Source organism: Coffea arabica, chromosome 2e, assembly GCF_036785885.1.
Source record: "Coffea arabica cultivar ET-39 chromosome 2e, Coffea Arabica ET-39 HiFi, whole genome shotgun sequence".
Taxonomy (NCBI): domain Eukaryota; kingdom Viridiplantae; phylum Streptophyta; class Magnoliopsida; order Gentianales; family Rubiaceae; genus Coffea; species Coffea arabica.
Window position 1 is genome coordinate 44,786,974 of NC_092313.1, and position 20,694 is coordinate 44,807,667.

At 41.5% G+C, this 20,694-nt stretch overlaps 1 protein-coding gene and 2 long non-coding RNA genes across 3 annotated transcripts; all 3 read right to left on the reverse strand.

The window, feature by feature from the left end:
- Positions 1-2,598: 2,598 nt before the first annotated feature.
- On the reverse strand, positions 2,599-7,548 carry LOC140036308 (uncharacterized). Its single transcript, XM_072077668.1, has 5 exons — positions 6,265-7,548; positions 5,190-6,134; positions 4,908-5,096; positions 3,995-4,779; positions 2,599-3,880 (listed from the first exon to the last, which is right to left on the reverse strand). Exons 1-5 carry the CDS (start codon positions 7,546-7,548, stop codon positions 2,599-2,601), a joined length of 4,485 nt encoding a protein of 1,494 aa, XP_071933769.1.
- A 377-nt stretch (positions 7,549-7,925) lies between these two features.
- On the reverse strand, positions 7,926-11,080 carry LOC113729537 (uncharacterized). The gene is made up of 3 exons (XR_003458136.2): positions 11,049-11,080; positions 9,180-9,258; positions 7,926-7,977 (listed from the first exon to the last, which is right to left on the reverse strand). It is a non-coding gene; the product is annotated as an uncharacterized lncRNA (long non-coding RNA).
- A 3,229-nt stretch (positions 11,081-14,309) lies between these two features.
- Positions 14,310-17,465, reverse strand: LOC140037294 (uncharacterized). The gene is made up of 3 exons (XR_011841216.1): positions 17,434-17,465; positions 15,564-15,642; positions 14,310-14,361 (listed from the first exon to the last, which is right to left on the reverse strand). It is a non-coding gene; the product is annotated as an uncharacterized lncRNA (long non-coding RNA).
- Positions 17,466-20,694: the final 3,229 nt, after the last annotated feature.

The following is a 20,694-nucleotide window of genomic DNA, read 5'->3' on the forward strand; positions in this document are numbered from 1 at the left end:
CATGTAACTCAAGAACATACACTATATCCATCCAAATCATTATAATAGGTATCATCCACCACAAATTTAAGGTGCTATGCCAAATTAAACAAGATCAAGAGTAAGAAATGTAAATCATCCTTATTAGTTTATTAAAGTTACTACCAAGAGCAGCCCTAGCTTTTCCTTCCAAACTTTCACCGACACACCACTAGCTAAACACTCAAAGAAGGTTTTAATCGGTTTAGTTTCTTGTTTCCTCACTTGGATGGCTCAAACTCAAGATGAAATGGTGTATCTCTCCCTTGGTTTTTCTCTCCCTCTCTCTCGGCCAAAGCAAGCAGAAATGATGAAGAAAGGAAGCAAAATGGTGATAATAAGGTAAGACAATTTGGTCTTGGTCAAGGCCCTAGATGGCCAACAAGTGTCACTACCAATTTCCACTCATTTTTTTGTTTCTTTTCCTTGCCAATTTGGTCAAAAGTTTCGGCCAAAGCCAGCTGGAAATGAGGGTATATTTTGCTCAAATATTAATGAGCTTATATGGTAAGAAAGTGGTGATCAAGTGGTGTGTTCAATCGGTAGTGCACGGTACACGTCGGTTCGCACCATTTTTCCTTAAATCACACGTACTAGGGTTTTTACTTCCTATTCACTAACTTTTTATCATTGCTTCTAATCACATATTATTTCTCACCTAAAAGTCACTCTTAAGTACCAAATTTGATCCTTACTCCATACCGGATAATTACACTACGGATACACGAAAAATCCTATGTCACTTCGAATTGAAATCGGAAAGGAAAACCCTAATTTCCTATGATCATTGGCACTTTTCTAGGGTGATTGAGTAGTAGGATAGTGTAGAATAATAATTTTCAAATAAAAGGGAATTTTCAAGAAATATATAAGGAATTTACAAGTCCTCACAGCCTTGGCTATATATAGCCATACAACTTGAAAACGTAAAGTGACTTGAAAACCCTAACTCGGCTAGGCTAGGCCTTTGGGCCGATTCTACTACTCAAATCCACTATCTAATGGTCCGCTTATAATCGACCCAATGAAGGCTTTAAGCTGGCCCAACATAACCCAATAAAAGCTAATTAACCAACTTCAGTAATAGTGAGCCTAGACTCTATAAATCGGATCCAACTCAACATGAGGTCTTGGACCGAATTTATTCCTAGCAAATAAAATAGAAATCCGAAAAATAAACTGCTAACTATTACTAAAAGATTCAATCTTTTGTAGCCCATAAGCGGCCCCTATTTTGTATCATGGTGGTTGGGATAAGAGTTTTAATTTGTTGTGAACTCTTATCCTATCTTATCTTCTTCCTAACCCCCAACTAATCTTTTAACCTCTCCTATAAATATTTTTACTTTTACCCATGGAAAATTATCATTTAATTAATTGAGAAAAAATTAAAAATTGAGGAGAAACGTGGGTTTTACACCCATTCCTTAGGCAAATCATCTAAGATGTTTCTATTTTTCTCATCCAAAAGATATACTTTACCAAGCAATTCAAGATCTTTAATAATGTCACTAAATCTACAATACATCTTATCAATATTCTAATTTTGCTCTATTTTGAAATATTCATATTTAGCAACAAGTAAAGATTTCTTTTGTTCTCTAATATTTTGACTAAATTCATGTCTTTCACACAGTTTATCCCAGATTTTCTTAGCTAATTTAAAATCTTTAATCCTACAATATTTTTTTTTTTTCAGTTTTAAACCTCTTGTTACTTGACTTTCATCTCAACCATCAATGATGTTTTCAAAATTTGCTAATTGGACAATAACATACCAAGAATCACGCCGTTGCATGATCCATCTTCGAGTTCATTGATTGAGACACGACAATTTGTCTAGAATTTTCATCTTTCTGGTTTCATCACTCAAAGCTGGAAATGGCATGAGAATTAAGAGGTCACCTGCTTTCCATAACGACTTAAACCATAGGGCAGATAGATGCCAACTTTATTCACTTTCCCTCTAAATTGGCCCATCCAATGGCATAGAATTAAGAGGTGGCGAGGGGTCATGATAGGAATGGATGCCCGTCCTTTGGGGAGAGAAATGGAGTGAAGAGAGCTGTGGGGGCAGGAGTGGGGTGGTGGGGATTTTTCTCCCCCCACCATGTGGCTACCATCCCTGCGCCATCCTTGCCAACTATCACTCCCTCACAACACGGCGGAGGGAAGGCACTCCAAGCCTATCCAGAAATAGAGCTCCTCGCACTAATTGGGGCAAACCCGAACCAACCATATAGATGTCGTCCCGAGCTAGCTGGCAACCCGTGTTAGCCAATGCATCCGCTACCTGATTGGCCTGACGGTAACAGTGAAGAATCCGAGACACGTAAGATGCAAACCCCAACAACTGCTGCACCTCTGTGTGAATGGCCCATGGACAACATACTAATCGTTTCAAAATATGGACTAATACCAACGAGTCCAGCTCCACCTCCAAGGGACCGAACCCCCTTTGGAGACACAACTTGACCCCAAACAGCAGGGCACGGGCCTCAGCCTGCATGCTCGAAGCCACACCGAAGCTACACGAAAATGCCAACACCATCCTCCCCCCTCATCACGAAGTACCCCCCCTCATCCACTCAAGCCAGGGTTACCCTTAGAACAACCGTCCGTGTTAAGCTTTAGACTTCCGTGGACAGGACGCACCCATCTAACCAACCTATGGGAAAACACCATTTTCCATGTCGATATGGCCAAATAGAACTGATCCCACGACCATGACGGAACCCGGCAATCCGGAAACTGAATCCTGAACAACTGAAGCATCTCTGAAAAGATTAATCGACATACCTGTGCCCCCACAATCCTCTTACCCTCGTACTTCATACCGTTACGAGCCTTCCAAAGATGCCAGCATATCAACAAAGGGACAACCTGATGTATGAACCTCAAAGGCTTACTCCATTGCCGAACCTCCCACCAGGCTGCCATACATACGCGAAACGAAGACCCTGACCAACCTACCCCAATCGGAGCCCCGAAGAACCTCCAAACATACTGCGCCATAACCCCAGCATCGAACACATGATCTGTAGTCTCAAGCTCAGGAGATGGGCAGCACGAACAACGAGAGGGTCCATGTATCCCCAACCTCCATAACGAACAATCCAAGGGGAGACGGTCCCGTAATAGCCGCAAAAGGAAAAATGAAACCCTCAGAGGCACCCCTGGATGCCAAATACGATTAAATAGTGGCGAAGACCCAGAATGATGCTGAATCAAGGAAAAAGCCGTCTTGAGCGTAAAACAACCCGATGGCTCCGGGCGCCAAATCATTAAGTCCGGAAGCGACCCTTTAGGTGGAAGAATTCGGCCAACCTCCTCAACAATACCCGGAGGAACCCATTGTGAAACTCTGTCGATGTCCCAGGCACCGTTTTGTACAAAGTCCGCCACCTTGTGGTCCGACACGCTATCCAATCGGTCGGCCAGTCCTCCAGTGCCTAGCCAATTGTCAAACCAAAAATTAGAGCTCACAAACCGGATGATCCATCCAATGTGCCTCTCCGCCAGAGCTCGGACTTTGACCATCCTTCTCCATCCCTCTGACCCTTTCCTAGAAAATACCAGGTTGGGGTACGCCATGCGGCAAAACTTTGCATGCATAAATGAGGCCCACAATGAAGACCTGGAACGAAAATTCCACCATAACTTGATGGAGAAGGCCCTGTGAATATCCTCTAGAAGACGCACCCCCCCTTCTTCACGCGACACATACAAATCCTTCCACCGAATCCAATGGTGTTTGGGACCTTCCTCAGTCGACCCCCACAGAAAATTAGAGAAAATACCTTCAAGCTCCTTGAAAACAGATTTAGGGGGTGAAGCCGCCACCATGCGACAACAACCTATTCTGCCAAGACAGCAAGCGCAGTAGGACAGCTTGACACATACCCCCAAAAAAATCTTTCTTCTCCGCCCACAATAGAGAGGAAAACCAAGGTACTTAATCGGAAAAGTTTAATACGAGAACCCCGTGACCCTCTGAATTCCCAATCGCTTGGAAGGAGAGACCTTCGGGTGCACCAAAAAATAGCTCTTCCTCTCATTAATCCTTTGCCCGAAAACCGCCTCATACTCAGATAACACCTGCTTCACTAACCTCAAAGACTTCACTGAGGCACTGGAGAAGACCAAAACATCATCCGCGTACCCCAAATGAGACACTAGAGGACAACCCCTGGGGACACGAAACCCCTGAAAACCTTGATGACTCTGCAGCTTATTCAGCGACCTCGACAATACCTCAGCCCCAATGATAAACAGCGCAGGAGAAAGGGGGTCCCCTTGATGAAGCCCCCGAGTCGAATTAAAGAAGCCGTACGATGCCCCATTAACAACAACAGAGAACCAGACATTTGATATTAACCTCCAAACCATATCTATCCACTGCTCTCCAAATCCAAACGCTCTGAGCACATTAATCAAGAAAGGCCACCCAACCCGATCATAAGCTTTCATCATATCTAGCTTCAAAGCAACATTACCGCCCCTTGCACCCCGTCCAATCGATGAGATCAATTCCTGAGCTAACAAGTAATTGTCAGAAATTACCCGTCCCCGGACGAAGCCACTCTGGTTCTCAGAAATTATCTTAGGAAGGACGGACGCAAGACGATTCGCCAGAAGCTTAGATATTGACTTGTTGACAAAGTTACACAAGCTGATCGGACGGAACTCAGAAAAATCCTTAGGACGTGCAACCTTTGCCAACAAGACTAGAGACGTAGCAGTCACTCGCCTGGGCAGAATCTCCCCACAGAAAAAACTAAATACAGCGCGATATACATCTTCCCCAATTATGTCCCAGGAGGAGGTGAAAATTTTCCAGTAAAATCATCGGGCCCAGCAGCACTATCCCCGTCCATTTCAAAAATCACCTGCCGAACCTCTTCTATGGAAGGCGCTTCTTGTACGATCACATTGTCTTCCTCCGATAGCAAGGGCGGAATGACCCCAAGCGACACCGAAGAAGGGGAATCCACCTCTCTCGAAAAAAGTGCGGAGAAGAATCTGACAGCTTCAGCTCCTACCAACTCATCCTCAGTCACCCACTCCTGATTACTGTCCTGTATCCCATGAATCACTGCCTACATGCGGCGTTGCTTCACCACCGAGTGGAAAAAGTTTGTATTCCTGTCACCTAATTGCAACCATTTGACCCTGGACCGCTGCTTCCAAAGGGATTCCTCCATGCTTAGAGCTCGTCTAAGATGAGCCTGAGCCTGCTGTAAACACATCTGAGCTTCCTCTGTGCCCCCATCCTCCATAGCTTGCTCCAACCGTGCCACCTCTGCCTCCGCCTCCCGAACATTGGCAGAAAAATTCCCTACCCTTTCTCTATTCCATCTTTGAATACAATTCCTTAACCGTTGTAACTTCGAGCATAGGACGTGCAAAGGCGGCCCCGTGCACTCTTGCTCCCAGGACTTTCTTACCACCCCCAAGAATTTCTCATGATCAGCCCAAGTGTTTATGAATCGAAAAGGCCGGGGTTTACCATCCAAACGGGTTGACACCGCCATAAGGAGCGGAGCATGATCGGAAGGGTAACGCGCCAAATGTGACACCGCCACAGCTAGATGAACATCTAAGCACGCCGTGTTCAACAAAAGGCGGTCTAACCTCTTCCAAATTCTCGCTCGACCATGGCGATTATTACACCAAGTAATGTTTGACCCTGAGTAGCCCCCATCCACCAACCCCGCAGAACTCATGAACTCGACAAAGTCCCTAGCTTCAGCCACCCGAAAGAGACGCCCCCCTCTCTTTTCCTCAGGTTCCAATATCACATTGAAATCCCCTACAATAATCCAAGGCTGATTCCCTGGATTGCATCGGAGTAACCCGTCCCAAAGACCCCTGCGTGCCTCCACCGTAGAAGCAGCATGCACGACAGCAACATCAAACGAAATCGGTAACTGCGGGTGTCCAAGCTTCAGAGACAAGAATTGATCTCCCTCGCCCGTCACGGAGCAATTAAACGGAGCTTGATAAAAAACCCATAACAAACCCGCCGAGTGAAGTCTCAAACAGTCAAAGCCCAATCTAATACGATATTCCTCAGCCCGCGACACATGCACATGTGTTTCACAGATCACTAAAAGCTGGAGCTTATATGAGGTAACTAAATTTTTCAGACGCCAAAAATGAGAGGCCTTAGAGATACCCCTTGCATTCCAAAATAATGCATTAATCATCGGAAATAGGTTTGAGGGGATTCTGCGAAATTCTTACCTTAGAACGAAGCTCCCTATCCGAGGGGACATTAGCCCGGGCACCTTTGGCTTTGGGCTTTACCTTCATGAACGTGTCATCCATCACCCGCAACGGAGGCTCCAAAGAGTGCGCCATGGTGTGCGTATCATCCGCCCACCTTGTCCCTCTCGGGGACAAATTCCCAGCTATGGTTTGAACCGCACCATCCGCATCTCCCTCCACAAGAACCACTTCGATGCGAGGCCCATCATCCCCCTCCTCACTGCCTTGCTCGCAAACAACACGATCTGCAATGCGCTCCAACTCTGCTACTGCCGCATTCTGCATTGCATCCTCAACCAGCGTCTCCAGCTCCCCCTGACTGCCTATCAACACACCTTCCTCTTCCTCACAGGTAGCTTCGTTAAAACCGTCCCTGTCCACGATGCATTCCTCTGTGTTTCTCCCTGCCGATGCCGCAACAGGAGGCGCCCCCTGGACGACGCTGTCTTGCCCACCAGAGGTCAACTCCTCCACCAACGCTACTTGTCCCTCCCCTTCTGGCGACCCAACAGGCTGACCAGCCCCTCCAACCTGATCTACGAGATCCTCCTTGTGTGCCCCCCTACCCTCCAACCCACTGTCAGACACAGTTGCAACCCACCTCTGCTTACTAATATCCAATCCCTTTCTACTTTGAACCTTGGTCTTACCGGCTTGCTCAACCCGGAGAGCTGGATATTTAACCCAGCACTCCACCTCGGCATGACCTTGGTGGAGACAATGACTGCAATATCTTGGAAGGTGTTCGGGTATGAGATCTTGCCAGAAACCCATTCTATCGCCAACCGACACCCACACCCTACCAGGCAAATCCTGAAGCAAATCCACCTCTACACAAACTTTGGCCACGCTAGGTTTCGACCCTAACGCCGTAGCCGAATCGACACACAGCGGACGACCCAGACAAACCACAATCGCAAACAAGCATTCCTTTTGGAATAAATGAATTGGCAGCTTCGGCAAAGCAAACCTAACCAAAACTAGCGGCGATTCCCTGTCCACATGAAAATCGATAGTCCACTTAAAAACCCTCATGGGAGACTCGTGCACATACCAGATGTTACGCGACCATATACGATAATAATCCGCCTCGTTCTGTAAGCGAATCAACACATGCCTCCTATCCAGTAATCCCAAGGAAGCGGGCTCCTTCAAATCTAACGTTTTGAAGAACCTAAGAATGGCCTCCATATCTGGGCGGCCCCTGGAAAATTTGCCCACCAAAGCGAATGGGGCAGCAAAACGTTGAATATCCGACATCGAAAAATTCACTGCTGGCTCTCCCTTGTGTGTAGAGGAGACGGCCTGAATCCGGGACTCCGAAGAGGACAGCAGCGTTGCAAACGACTTCGACTGGTACCCCAAGACCTGACCTTTGGAAACGACATCCGCGAATGACGGACTGTGACGCCCCCACTTCTCCCTAAGGCGAACCAAAGGGTATCCGCGGGACGCCTGCCCAGCTCTCGCCAGGACTTACTGCAATCCATCATTCAAAAGTTTGAAATACCTTAAGTAACTTCAATACATAATTAAAGTATTTCAAATATCTCACACTTACAATTAGGTAGCTTCAAGCTTAAATACAATCCAACGGAAAAGGGTACAATAGCCATCCGTTATAATATAACTTAAAGTTTCAAAAGAAAACAATCTAGTACTACTCACGAGCACCCTTGGTCTCGAACCCTGTAAAAGAAAACCACAACGTGGAATGAGCTACACAGCCCAGTGAGGTTCCAAGACACTCTAACAGTTCAAATAAATCAAGTAAGTTGAGCATATCATATGCATGGTTCAAGGTTACACAATGGCATGTTATCATGAGGTGATAATCATTGTACGGGTAATTTGAGACATTTATCATGGTATGAGACATTGGCATGTAAAGTTCACGAGTGATTGGAGCTTATTACAGGCATAGCTCAGGATTTCATGTTGGCATTTTAGCACGAAACAATTATCATGATACAAGGTAAACATATACTGTAGGATACGGTGTTCCAGTGGAACTCTGTCGGTCATCTGCACCTTATGACTTCCGGATCCCATCGGTTTGACTGGCCATCACCTTATCCCTCCAGTGGTAATACTCGAGTACACCGAAACGGTGTCCCAAGGTTCCAACCTACCCGACCGAGCCCAGTCCTGGCTCGAGTAGGTTAGTAACGATGAGCAGGGCCCAATTCAGCTTAGAGCTTACAACATGCACAAGTAATCTAGTAATTCGGCAAAAGGTAAAATTCATCATTTGAGTAGGTCGAGTGAGGTAAACTACACACTCGCCTAACAATGATGGTCAGCTTCATATAACATGCGATTCATGATAATCAAGTGATCAAGTAAGTTGGTGATCACGTAAGCAGATAATCAAGTAAGCAAGTAGCCGAATGGATTAGAAAACGGTAAGTAAACACGGTTAACGGTAAACGGTAAACGATTAACGGTGGTAATTACGGTTAATTGGTAGACATATGTCATTTTAATAGGCCACCATTGGCCGTTTTTCACTTTTTCCACATAAGAGTCGAGGAGATTCACTCCAACCGACTTATGCTGTCATAGCATAATTAATCATTTAAACACATCATGTAGATATGCTCTCCAAGCATTTCATATCTAGTATTTCAAGTAATCACATAAATATGCTCTTTAAGCATTTCATATCGAATAGTTCAAGTAGTCACGTAAATATGCTCTTCAAGTGTTTCATATCGAATAGTTCAAATATACATATTTCAGGTATTTCATGTCGAGTAATTCAAGTATACCTTATTCAGATATGCATGAGTGTGGTAAATACTTAACATATAGCACTTAACACTTAATAATCATGGGTTATGCATGTCATAGACTTATTCCAATTACGTATTCCTATATGGAACACTCACCTATAGCAACAAGAGAGTAATACTCAAACAAATGTCTAGGCGTCCACTTCGAGTTCCTCTTGAAGGTCCCCTTGAGCGCCTGGGCAAATAACCATTAACTATTATACACTATCACTTAGAACCCCTACTTATCAAAGAAGGTTGTACAATCTAAGGAGAATTCATTAATTGGGCTTTAATTAATAATAATCGAGGCTCAAGAGTAAAGTTTTAAAGTCTAAAGAGAGAGACTAATATTTTCCATGAAATCGAGTTCAAAATGTTCAATCGGTATTGAGAAAAGAAGGCAAGTTTCCAAAATCTCATTTTCTAAGAAATTGACAAATTTCAGCTTTGGGTGTCAATTTTAGAAAAATCGTATCTTGCACTATGTAGGTCCAAAATTGGAAAGCTTGATACCGTTGGAAACTTCTTCAAAAGCGTTAAAAGTTCCTAGAAGATACTTTTCCATGATTCCAAACAGAAGGTATTCAAAAATTGACTCAAAGTTGCTGCTTGGGACCATTTAGACAGTTTCGGGGTTGGTTTTTGACCATCTTTGAAAATCCGGAAAAATTCACACAATATGAACTAACCTCCAAAATTTAGAACTCAATTAGAGGTACAATCAAAGTTTAAAACGAAACAAACGGTACAAGAATTGAAGTTTTGAGCGCCAAGATATAGCAGCTCAAAATTGGCTAAAAATTCCTCCTCGATCAAGAATTTCCAGATTTAAACATGAACTTTGGGACTTTGTTTGAACATCTAAACAGACTCGACATGGCACCAAATTTGGTATGATTATACTACCATATAAGGGCTATTCCTCTGTCAAATTTCATAGAAAAATATGCACGGAAAGTCACTTAACGAAATAACTCAAGTTTCCAAATTTTTAAGGCAAAGCTGCCTCGTGTATGAAAATTTCCTTTTCTAAACTTTTGACCAAGGGAAGATACCTAAAACATGTCTCGTTTATGATAATCAGGTCTAGCAAGAATTCAAAATACATTTGATAGGTGATTTACATCAAGAATTTCGAAATAACAAGTCCCAAATCATTGTTAGTTACAAATCTGTCCAAGTGGAAAATTCTATCACTGTAGCCGTTTCAAACTTTGGCCACAACTCACTCAATTCAACTTGGAATTGGGTATGGTTGATGGCGTTGGAAATCTCTCTCATAAAGCTGAATTTTCTCAGAAGAAACCATTTTCAAATTCCATTCACAAACAGCTCGTTTTTGAGCATGAAGATACAAGTCCTGTCCTGTCTCCTGGAGAGAAATGAAACAGGACAGTGATTTTCAAACGAATGGTGTGGCTCACTCAAGTGGAAACAGAATGTACATTTGGTACCAATGAAATCTGGGAATGTCTAGTTTCAAATGCCACCGACGGCACTCAATTTCGACATCGGAGTACAGAGTTATGAACGAAACAAAATGACTGCCTGGGCAATACGGGATTCATTTTCCAGTTTTGCTAACTTTGGAAATCAACTCATTTAACCAACCAAATCATGTTATTTTTCAATGAAATTTTGTACACACTCACAATAACATGTAAACAATATAATTAAGTCATTAGAACCTCAAAATTGTGCACAAAAATGGTCGGACAAGGCAGGGGTAAAACGGTCACTTTTGCTCCAAGCACCTCCTATGATTTTCTACCAACAATACAACATTAATCCACTAATTTAAGCACTAAACCACCATTAAATCCATCATCAAGCATGAGATCAGTCCTCACGACAAAGGTGGGAGTTCATAGAGCCCACCCATTTCATTTTACACCATAAACAAGCTACCCAAATGCAAATACTACCTTATACATGTAAGATGATCTTCATAAAGCAAGATTTAAGTGTTGGATTAACACCTACTTGATTAGAGGATGAAGGCAGAAATTTCGGCCACTCTTTGCTCCAGAAGATCGTGGGTTTTCAGCTCTCTTTTGCAGCTCAAAATACTCCTCAAGTGTTAAGCTAAGGGTGGTTTAACTTTGGTATGAATCAGATGAAGATTGAGTAGGATTTGGTGAGGTTTTGTGAAGTAAAAATTGAGAGAGCAATGGTGGTTTGAGAGAGAGAGATGGCCGGCTGCTATAGAGAGGAGAGAGAGAAAAGAGTGATCAGATTTTAGCTTCCAAGAGAAGCTTCAAGTGTGTGGCCCATTTGTGCAAAAGTCAACTCTACTACCGCGCGTACTCGCGCGCGTTTCGTGCTCGATTCCTCTCGCGTTTGTTTCGCTAGTGCACTAAACCTCTAATGCACTTATATTCATATAAATATCATCCACTCTTAATTGTCCCAAAATAAGGGTCTAAAGTTCCTAAATTAAAATCACGCGTGTGAAAACGCGTATCTCCAATCTGAACGCGATAACGCGAAACTTCCGAGAAATTCTTATAACGATAATACTAATAACTATCACTTGAGTATTTAAACATTAAAATACCTAATTTAAGTCCATTGTACATGTCTCCAATATTCCAAACTTATTGTACTCTCAATCGGTCAAGATTTCCAAAGACGTGTTCACTACTTTCACTAAACGAGCTTCCGGAAATTAATTTTTGAAACAAGTCGTTTTAAAAATATAATGAAACTATATTTCCATGTAATTAGGTCTCACGAGCTTAGAAAATAATATTCGGAGTAAAAGGCCAAATAAATAAGTAAATAAGCGAGAAATAGGAGATTAAATAAGTAAATTTTGCGAGTCCTCACAACCTCCCCTCCTTAAAAGAATTTCGTCCTCGAAATTCATACCTTCTGTAATCTCAGACAACTCTGAACCGTGTGGTGTGTTCATGTCATGCGTTCTTTCAGACGCCACTGGTCGGTTTCTCCTTCCATTGACTTGTCGAGGGACAGTTCCATTTCGTTGTTGAGCAGTAGTTTCTCGTGGATACCTCCTTGGACAGTCATGAACTTTATGGTTGGTACTCCCACACCCCATACACTTTCGTCCCTTTAGCCAACAGTTTTCTTCAATGTGATTCGTCCTTCCACAATATCCACAAGTCGGACGAGGTGTTGTGACCTGACTGGCTTGCGAGGTTTTCTTTGATCGTGTCTGTTCTACTGAAGTCCCTCGCGACATAGTTCCTTTTGGTTCCTTTATCATGAGTGGTGCAGGAAATAACAGTCCTACTCCATCCACTTCTTTTCTAACTTTGGGTGGTGGTCCATTTTCTCCTAGTGTACTGTCAGATGCATCTCTTTTCCTTGCTTGAAAAGCTCTCAGTTGAGATTTTGTGCTTTCTACCCTTTGCGCTTTTTCGAGAGCGTCACTAAATGTTTCAACCTGTGCTGCGGCAAGGGCATCCTGGATTTCCAAATCTAATCCTTGGATAAACCGTCTTATTTTCTTCCGTTCAGTAGCCACCAATTCTGGGGCATATGTAGATAACTTTGTGAATCGAGTTTCGTACTCAGCCACACTCGAAGTTCCTTGACGAAGATTTATAAAATCATCTTCTCTCTTTTCTTGGACAAGTGGAGGAAGAAATTTCTCATTAAACTCTCTTACAAAGTTTATCCAAGTCTTTGGAGTTTGATCTCTTTCCCACTTATTTCTTATAACATTCCACCAGGCTCGAGCTGCTCCTTCAAGTTGAAATATAGCAAAGGTGACTTGTCTTTCTTCTGTGTAATCCAAGGCATCGAATATATTTCTTATATTCTCTAACCAATTCTCAGCCACCTCTGGATCAGGTCCTCCAGCAAACTTGGGCGGGGAAAATTTCTGAAACCGTTCTAAAGCTCGATCCTCCCCTATTTCTTGGTTTCCACGTTGGTTTCCTTGTCCAACACCTTGACCTTGTTGAGCTACTAAGAGCTCTAGGATATCCGTCATGCGAGTTAAAACTTGTCCTATTTGATCATTTCCTCTCCCAGCACTTAGCTCGACATTTTGGTCAATATCAGATCCATTATCTACTCTTTCATTTCGGGGTTGTCTAGGTTGACGTCCCTTTCGTTGTCCTCTAGTTTCCATGTTCACAGCTAGTCTATACACATATGTATAAACCTCACACTTAGCTAAAATTGAACTATACTCATATACCAGTAGCAACATTTAAAGAGGATGAAGTCACTTACACAAATAACATTATCACTATGCAAGTAAACACAAACTAGAGTTCATTAAATCATAACACAAATTATGGTCAAGTAAAGTTCATGCCAAGTCAAAGTCAATAACAAAAATAAACAAATGATTATCACCAGTACATTCATCTCCAAGGCGCAAACTCTTAGGTTCTACTCCCATCGTCTCACTATGAAAGATCACAAGTAGGGATCCACTAGATTAATTGAAACTAGATGATTCTCGTTCCCTAACATGCTCGATTTCAATCCCAACACAAGGATCTTTTGGGTTACGATATTTTCCATCTTCCACTCTTAATTATTGTACCATCTTAACCAAACAATTATTGGTTTCCTGTAACCATTCACATGAAATATCGATTCATTCTTATTCCCCAAAAATGGAGATATAAAGTCCTTATGGTTGCCCTCAACTCTCAAGTACTCGGGTACAAGAATCCGAAATAAGGTAATTCACAACTCGAGCCGGCCGGTCCCAAGAGTAAATCACCACATTCGAGATTCCTACCCAACATACATATCAAATTCCCTCCAATTATCAAGATAAAGGTTTTACAACCTATAACATTCATGATTCACAGCTTACATTTTTAGAAGGGCACTTAAACCTTTACTCAATCACATAGTAAGGACCATAACACCACTTGGTCCTATCTTGCTCCTTTGTAGAGACCACGTGAATTGGCTCTAAATTTCATCGCTACAAGCAATCATTTAACTTTCAGACCAGTCCCACAGTCCGGCATCCTAAACATTTAAGCCTAGGATACACTACAAAGATCTGATACCAACTGTGACGCCCCCACTTCTCCCTAAGGCGAACCAAAGGGTATCCGCGGGACGCCCGCCCAGCTCTCGCCAGGACTTACTACAATCCATCATTCAAAAGTTCGAAATACCTTAAGTAACTTCAATACATAATTAAAGTATTTCAAATATCTCACACTTACAATTAGGTAGCTTCAAGCTTAAATACAACCCAACGGAAAAGGGTACAATAGCCATCCGTTATAATATAACTTAAAGTTTCAAAAGAAAACAATCTAGTACTACTCACGAGCACCCTTGGTCTCGAACCCTGTAAAAGAAAACCACAACGTGGAATGAGCTACACAGCCCAGTGAGGTTCCAAGACACTCTAACAGTTCAAATAAATCAAGTAAGTTGAGCATATCATATGCATGGTTCAAGGTTACACAATGGCATGTTATCATGAGGTGATAATCATTGTACGGGTAATTTGAGACATTTATCATGGTATGAGACATTGGCATGTAAAGTTCACGAGTGATTGGAGCTTATTACAGGCATAGCTCAGGATTTCATGTTGGCATTTTAGCACGAAACAATTATCATGATACAAGGTAAACATATACTGTAGGATACGGTGTTCCAGTGGAACTCTGTCGGTCATCTGCACCTTATGACTTCCGGATCCCATCGGTTTGACTGGCCATCACCTTATCCCTCCAGTGGTAATACTCGAGTATACCGAAACGGTGTCCCAAGGTTCCAACCTACCCGACCGAGCCCAGTCCTGGCTCGAGTAGGTTAGTAACGATGAGCAGGGCCCAATTCAGCTTAGAGCTTACAACATGCACAAGTAATCTAGTAATTCGGCAAAAGGTAAAATTCATCATTTGAGTAGGTCGAGTGAGGTAAACTACACACTCGCCTAACAATGATGGTCAGCTTCATATAACATGCGATTCATGATAATCAAGTGATCAAGTAAGTTGGTGATCACGTAAGCAGATAATCAAGTAAGCAAGTAGCCGAATGGATTAGAAAACGGTAAGTAAACACGGTTAACGGTAAACGGTAAACGATTAACGGTGGTAATTACGGTTAATTGGTAGACATATGTCATTTTAATAGGCCACCATTGGCCGTTTTTCACTTTTTCCACATAAGAGTCGAGGAGATTCACTCCAACCGACTTATGCTGTCATAGCATAATTAATCATTTAAACACATCATGTAGATATGCTCTCCAAGCATTTCATATCTAGTATTTCAAGTAATCACATAAATATGCTCTTTAAGCATTTCATATCGAATAGTTCAAGTAGTCACGTAAATATGCTCTTCAAGTGTTTCATATCGAATAGTTCAAATATACATATTTCAGGTATTTCATGTCGAGTAATTCAAGTATACCTTATTCAGATATGCATGAGTGTGGTAAATACTTAACATATAGCACTTAACACTTAATAATCATGGGTTATGCATGTCATAGACTTATTCCAATTACGTATTCCTATATGGAACACTCACCTATAGCAACAAGAGAGTAATACTCAAACAAATGTCTAGGCGTCCACTTCGAGTTCCTCTTGAAGGTCCCCTTGAGCGCCTGGGCAAATAACCATTAACTATTATACACTATCACTTAGAACCCCTACTTATCAAAGAAGGTTGTACAATCTAAGGAGAATTCATTAATTGGGCTTTAATTAATAATAATCGAGGCTCAAGAGTAAAGTTTTAAAGTCTAAAGAGAGAGACTAATATTTTCCATGAAATCGAGTTCAAAATGTTCAATCGGTATTGAGAAAAGAAGGCAAGTTTCCAAAATCTCATTTTCTAAGAAATTGACAAATTTCAGCTTTGGGTGTCAATTTTAGAAAAATCGTATCTTGCACTATGTAGGTCCAAAATTGGAAAGCTTGATACCGTTGGAAACTTCTTCAAAAGCGTTAAAAGTTCCTAGAAGATACTTTTCCATGATTCCAAACAGAAGGTATTCAAAAATTGACTCAAAGTTGCTGCTTGGGACCATTTAGACAGTTTCGGGGTTGGTTTTTGACCATCTTTGAAAATCCGGAAAAATTCACACAATATGAACTAACCTCCAAAATTTAGAACTCAATTATAGGTACAATCAAAGTTTAAAACGAAACAAACGGTACAAGAATTGAAGTTTTGAGCGCCAAGATATAGCAGCTCAAAATTGGCTAAAAATTCCTCCTCGATCAAGAATTTCCAGATTTAAACATGAACTTTGGGACTTTGTTTGAACATCTAAACAGACTCGAAATGGCACCAAATTTGGTATGATTATACTACCATATAAGGGCTATTCCTCTGTCAAATTTCATAGAAAAATATGCACGGAAAGTCACATAACGAAATAACTCAAGTTTCCAAATTTTTAAGGCAAAGCTGCCTCGTGTATGAAAATTTCCTTTTCTAAACTTTTGACCAAGGGAAGATACCTAAAACATGTCTCATTTATGATAATCAGGTCTAGCAAGAATTCAAAATACATTTGATAGGTGATTTACATCAAGAATTTCGAAATAACAAGTCCCAAATCATTGTTAGTTACAAATCTGTCCAAGTGGAAAATTCTATCACTGTAGCCGTTTCAAACTTTGGCCACAACTCACTCAATTCAACTTGGAATTGGGCATGGTTGATGGCGTTGGAAATCTCTCTCATAAAGCTGAATTTTCTCAGAAGAAACCATTTTCAAATTCCATTCACAAACAGCTCGTTTTTGAGCATGAAGATACAAGTCCTGTCCTGTCTCCTGGAGAGAAATGAAACAGGACAGTGATTTTCAAACGAATGGTGTGGCTCACTCAAGTGGAAACAGAATGTACATTTGGTACCAATGGAAATCTGGGAATGTCTAGTTTCAAATGCCACCGACGGCACTCAATTTCGACATCGGAGTACAGAGTTATGAACGAAACAAAATGACTGCCTGGGCAATACGGGATTCATTTTCCAGTTTTGCTAACTTTGGAAATCAACTCATTTAACCAACCAAATCATGTTATTTTTCAATGAAATTTTGTACACACTCACAATAACATGTAAACAATATAATTAAGTCATTAGAACCTCAAAATTGTGCACAAAAATGGTCGGACAAGGCAGGGGTAAAACGGTCACTTTTGCTCCAAGCACCTCCTATGATTTTCTACCAACAATACAACATTAATCCACTAATTTAAGCACTAAACCACCATTAAATCCATCATCAAGCATGAGATCAGTCCTCACGACAAAGGTGGGAGTTCATAGAGCCCACCCATTTCATTTTACACCATAAACAAGCTACCCAAATGCAAATACTACCTTATACATGTAAGATGATCTTCATAAAGCAAGATTTAAGTGTTGGATTAACACCTACTTGATTAGAGGATGAAGGCAGAAATTTCGGCCACTCTTTGCTCCAGAAGATCGTGGGTTTTCAGCTCTCTTTTGCAGCTCAAAATACTCCTCAAGTGTTAAGCTAAGGGTGGTTTAACTTTGGTATGAATCAGATGAAGATTGAGTAGGATTTGGTGAGGTTTTGTGAAGTAAAAATTGAGAGAGCAATGGTGGTTTGAGAGAGAGAGATGGCCGGCTGCTATAGAGAGGAGAGAGAGAAAAGAGTGATCAGATTTTAGCTTCCAAGAGAAGCTTCAAGTGTGTGGCCCATTTGTGCAAAAGTCAACTCTACTACCGCGCGCACTCGCGCGCGTTTCGTGCTCGATTCCTCTCGCGTTTGTTTCGCTAGTGCACTAAACCTCTAATGCACTTATATTCATATAAATATCATCCACTCTTAATTGTCCCAAAATAAGGGTCTAAAGTTCCTAAATTAAAATCACGCGTGTGAAAACGCGTATCTCCAATCTGAACGCGATAACGCGAAACTTCCGAGAAATTCTTATAACGATAATACTAATAACTATCACTTGAGTATTTAAACATTAAAATACCTAATTTAAGTCCATTGTACATGTCTCCAATATTCCAAACTTATTGTACTCTCAATCGGTCAAGATTTCCAAAGACGTGTTCACTACTTTCACTAAACGAGCTTCCGGAAATTAATTTTTGAAACAAGTCGTTTTAAAAATATAATGAAACTATATTTCCATGTAATTAGGTCTCACGAGCTTAGAAAATAATATTCGGAGTAAAAGGCCAAATAAATAAGTAAATAAGCGAGAAATAGGAGATTAAATAAGTAAATTTTGCGAGTCCTCACAACCTCCCCTCCTTAAAAGAATTTCGTTCTCGAAATTCATACCTTCTGTAATCTCAGACAACTCTGAACCGTGTGGTGTGTTCATGTCATGCGTTCTTTCAGACGCCACTGGTCGGTTTCTCCTTCCATTGACTTGTCGAGGGACAGTTCCATTTCGTTGTTGAGCAGTAGTTTCTCGTGGATACCTCCTTGGACAGTCATGAACTTTATGGTTGGTACTCCCACACCCCATACACTTTCGTCCCTTTAGCCAACAGTTTTCTTCAATGTGATTCGTCCTTCCACAATATCCACAAGTCGGACGAGGTGTTGTGACCTGACTGGCTTGCGAGGTTTTCTTTGATCGTGTCTGTTCTACTGAAGTCCCTCGCGACATAGTTCCTTTTGGTTCCTTTATCATGAGTGGTGCAGGAAATAACAGTCCTACTCCATCCACTTCTTTTCTAACTTTGGGTGGTGGTCCATTTTCTCCTAGTGTACTGTCAGATGCATCTCTTTTCCTTGCTTGAAAAGCTCTCAGTTGAGATTTTGTGCTTTCTACCCTTTGCGCTTTTTCGAGAGCGTCACTAAATGTTTCAACCTGTGCTGCGGCAAGGGCATCCTGGATTTCCAAATCTAATCCTTGGATAAACCGTCTTATTTTCTTCCGTTCAGTAGCCACCAATTCTGGGGCATATGTAGATAACTTTGTGAATCGAGTTTCGTACTCAGCCACACTCGAAGTTCCTTGACGAAGATTTATAAAATCATCTTCTCTCTTTTCTTGGACAAGTGGAGGAAGAAATTTCTCATTAAACTCTCTTACAAAGTTTATCCAAGTCTTTGGAGTTTGATCTCTTTCCCACTTATTTCTTATAACATTCCACCAGGCTCGAGCTGCTCCTTCAAGTTGAAATATAGCAAAGGTGACTTGTCTTTCTTCTGTGTAATCCAAGGCATCGAATATATTTCTTATATTCTCTAACCAATTCTCAGCCACCTCTGGATCAGGTCCTCCAGCAAACTTGGGCGGGGAAAATTTCTGAAACCGTTCTAAAGCTCGATCCTCCCCTATTTCTTGGTTTCCACGTTGGTTTCCTTGTCCAACACCTTGACCTTGTTGAGCTACTAAGAGCTCTAGGATATCCGTCATGCGAGTTAAAACTTGTCCTATTTGATCATTTCCTCTCCCAGCACTTAGCTCGACATTTTGGTCAATATCAGATCCATTATCTACTCTTTCATTTCGGGGTTGTCTAGGTTGACGTCCCTTTCGTTGTCCTCTAGTTTCCATGTTCACAGCTAGTCTATACACATATGTATAAACCTCACACTTAGCTAAAATTGAACTATACTCATATACCAGTAGCAACATTTAAAGAGGATGAAGTCACTTACACAAATAACATTATCACTATGCAAGTAAACACAAACTAGAGTTCATTAAATCATAACACAAATTATGGTCAAGTAAAGTTCATGCCAAGTCAAAGTCAATAACAAAAATAAACAAATGATTATCACCAGTACATTCATCTCCAAGGCGCAAACTCTTAGGTTCTACTCCCATCGTCTCACTATGAAAGATCACAAGTAGGGATCCACTAGATTAATTGAAACTAGATGATTCTCGTTCCCTAACATGCTCGATTTCAATCCCAACACAAGGATCTTTTGGGTTACGATATTTTCCATCTTCCACTCTTAATTATTGTACCATCTTAACCAAACAATTATTGGTTTCCTGTAACCATTCACATGAAATATCGATTCATTCTTATTCCCCAAAAATGGAGATATAAAGTCCTTATGGTTGCCCTCAACTCTCAAGTACTCGGGTACAAGAATCCGAAATAAGGTAATTCACAACTCGAGCCGGCCGGTCCCAAGAGTAAATCACCACATTCGAGATTCCTACCCAACATACATATCAAATTCCCTCCAATTATCAAGATAAAGGTTTTACAACCTATAACATTCATGATTCACAGCTTACATTTTTAGAAGGGCACTTAAACCTTTACTCAATCACATAGTAAGGACCATAACACCACTTGGTCCTATCTTGCTCCTTTGTAGAGACCACGTGAATTGGCTCTAAATTTCATCGCTACAAGCAATCATTTAACTTTCAGACCAGTCCCACAGTCCGGCATCCTAAACATTTAAGCCTAGGATACACTACAAAGATCTGATACCAACTGTGACGCCCCCACTTCTCCCTAAGGCGAACCAAAGGGTATCCGCGGGACGCCCGCCCAGCTCTCGCCAGGACTTACTACAATCCATCATTCAAAAGTTCGAAATACCTTAAGTAACTTCAATACATAATTAAAGTATTTCAAATATCTCACACTTACAATTAGGTAGCTTCAAGCTTAAATACAACCCAACGGAAAAGGGTACAATAGCCATCCGTTATAATATAACTTAAAG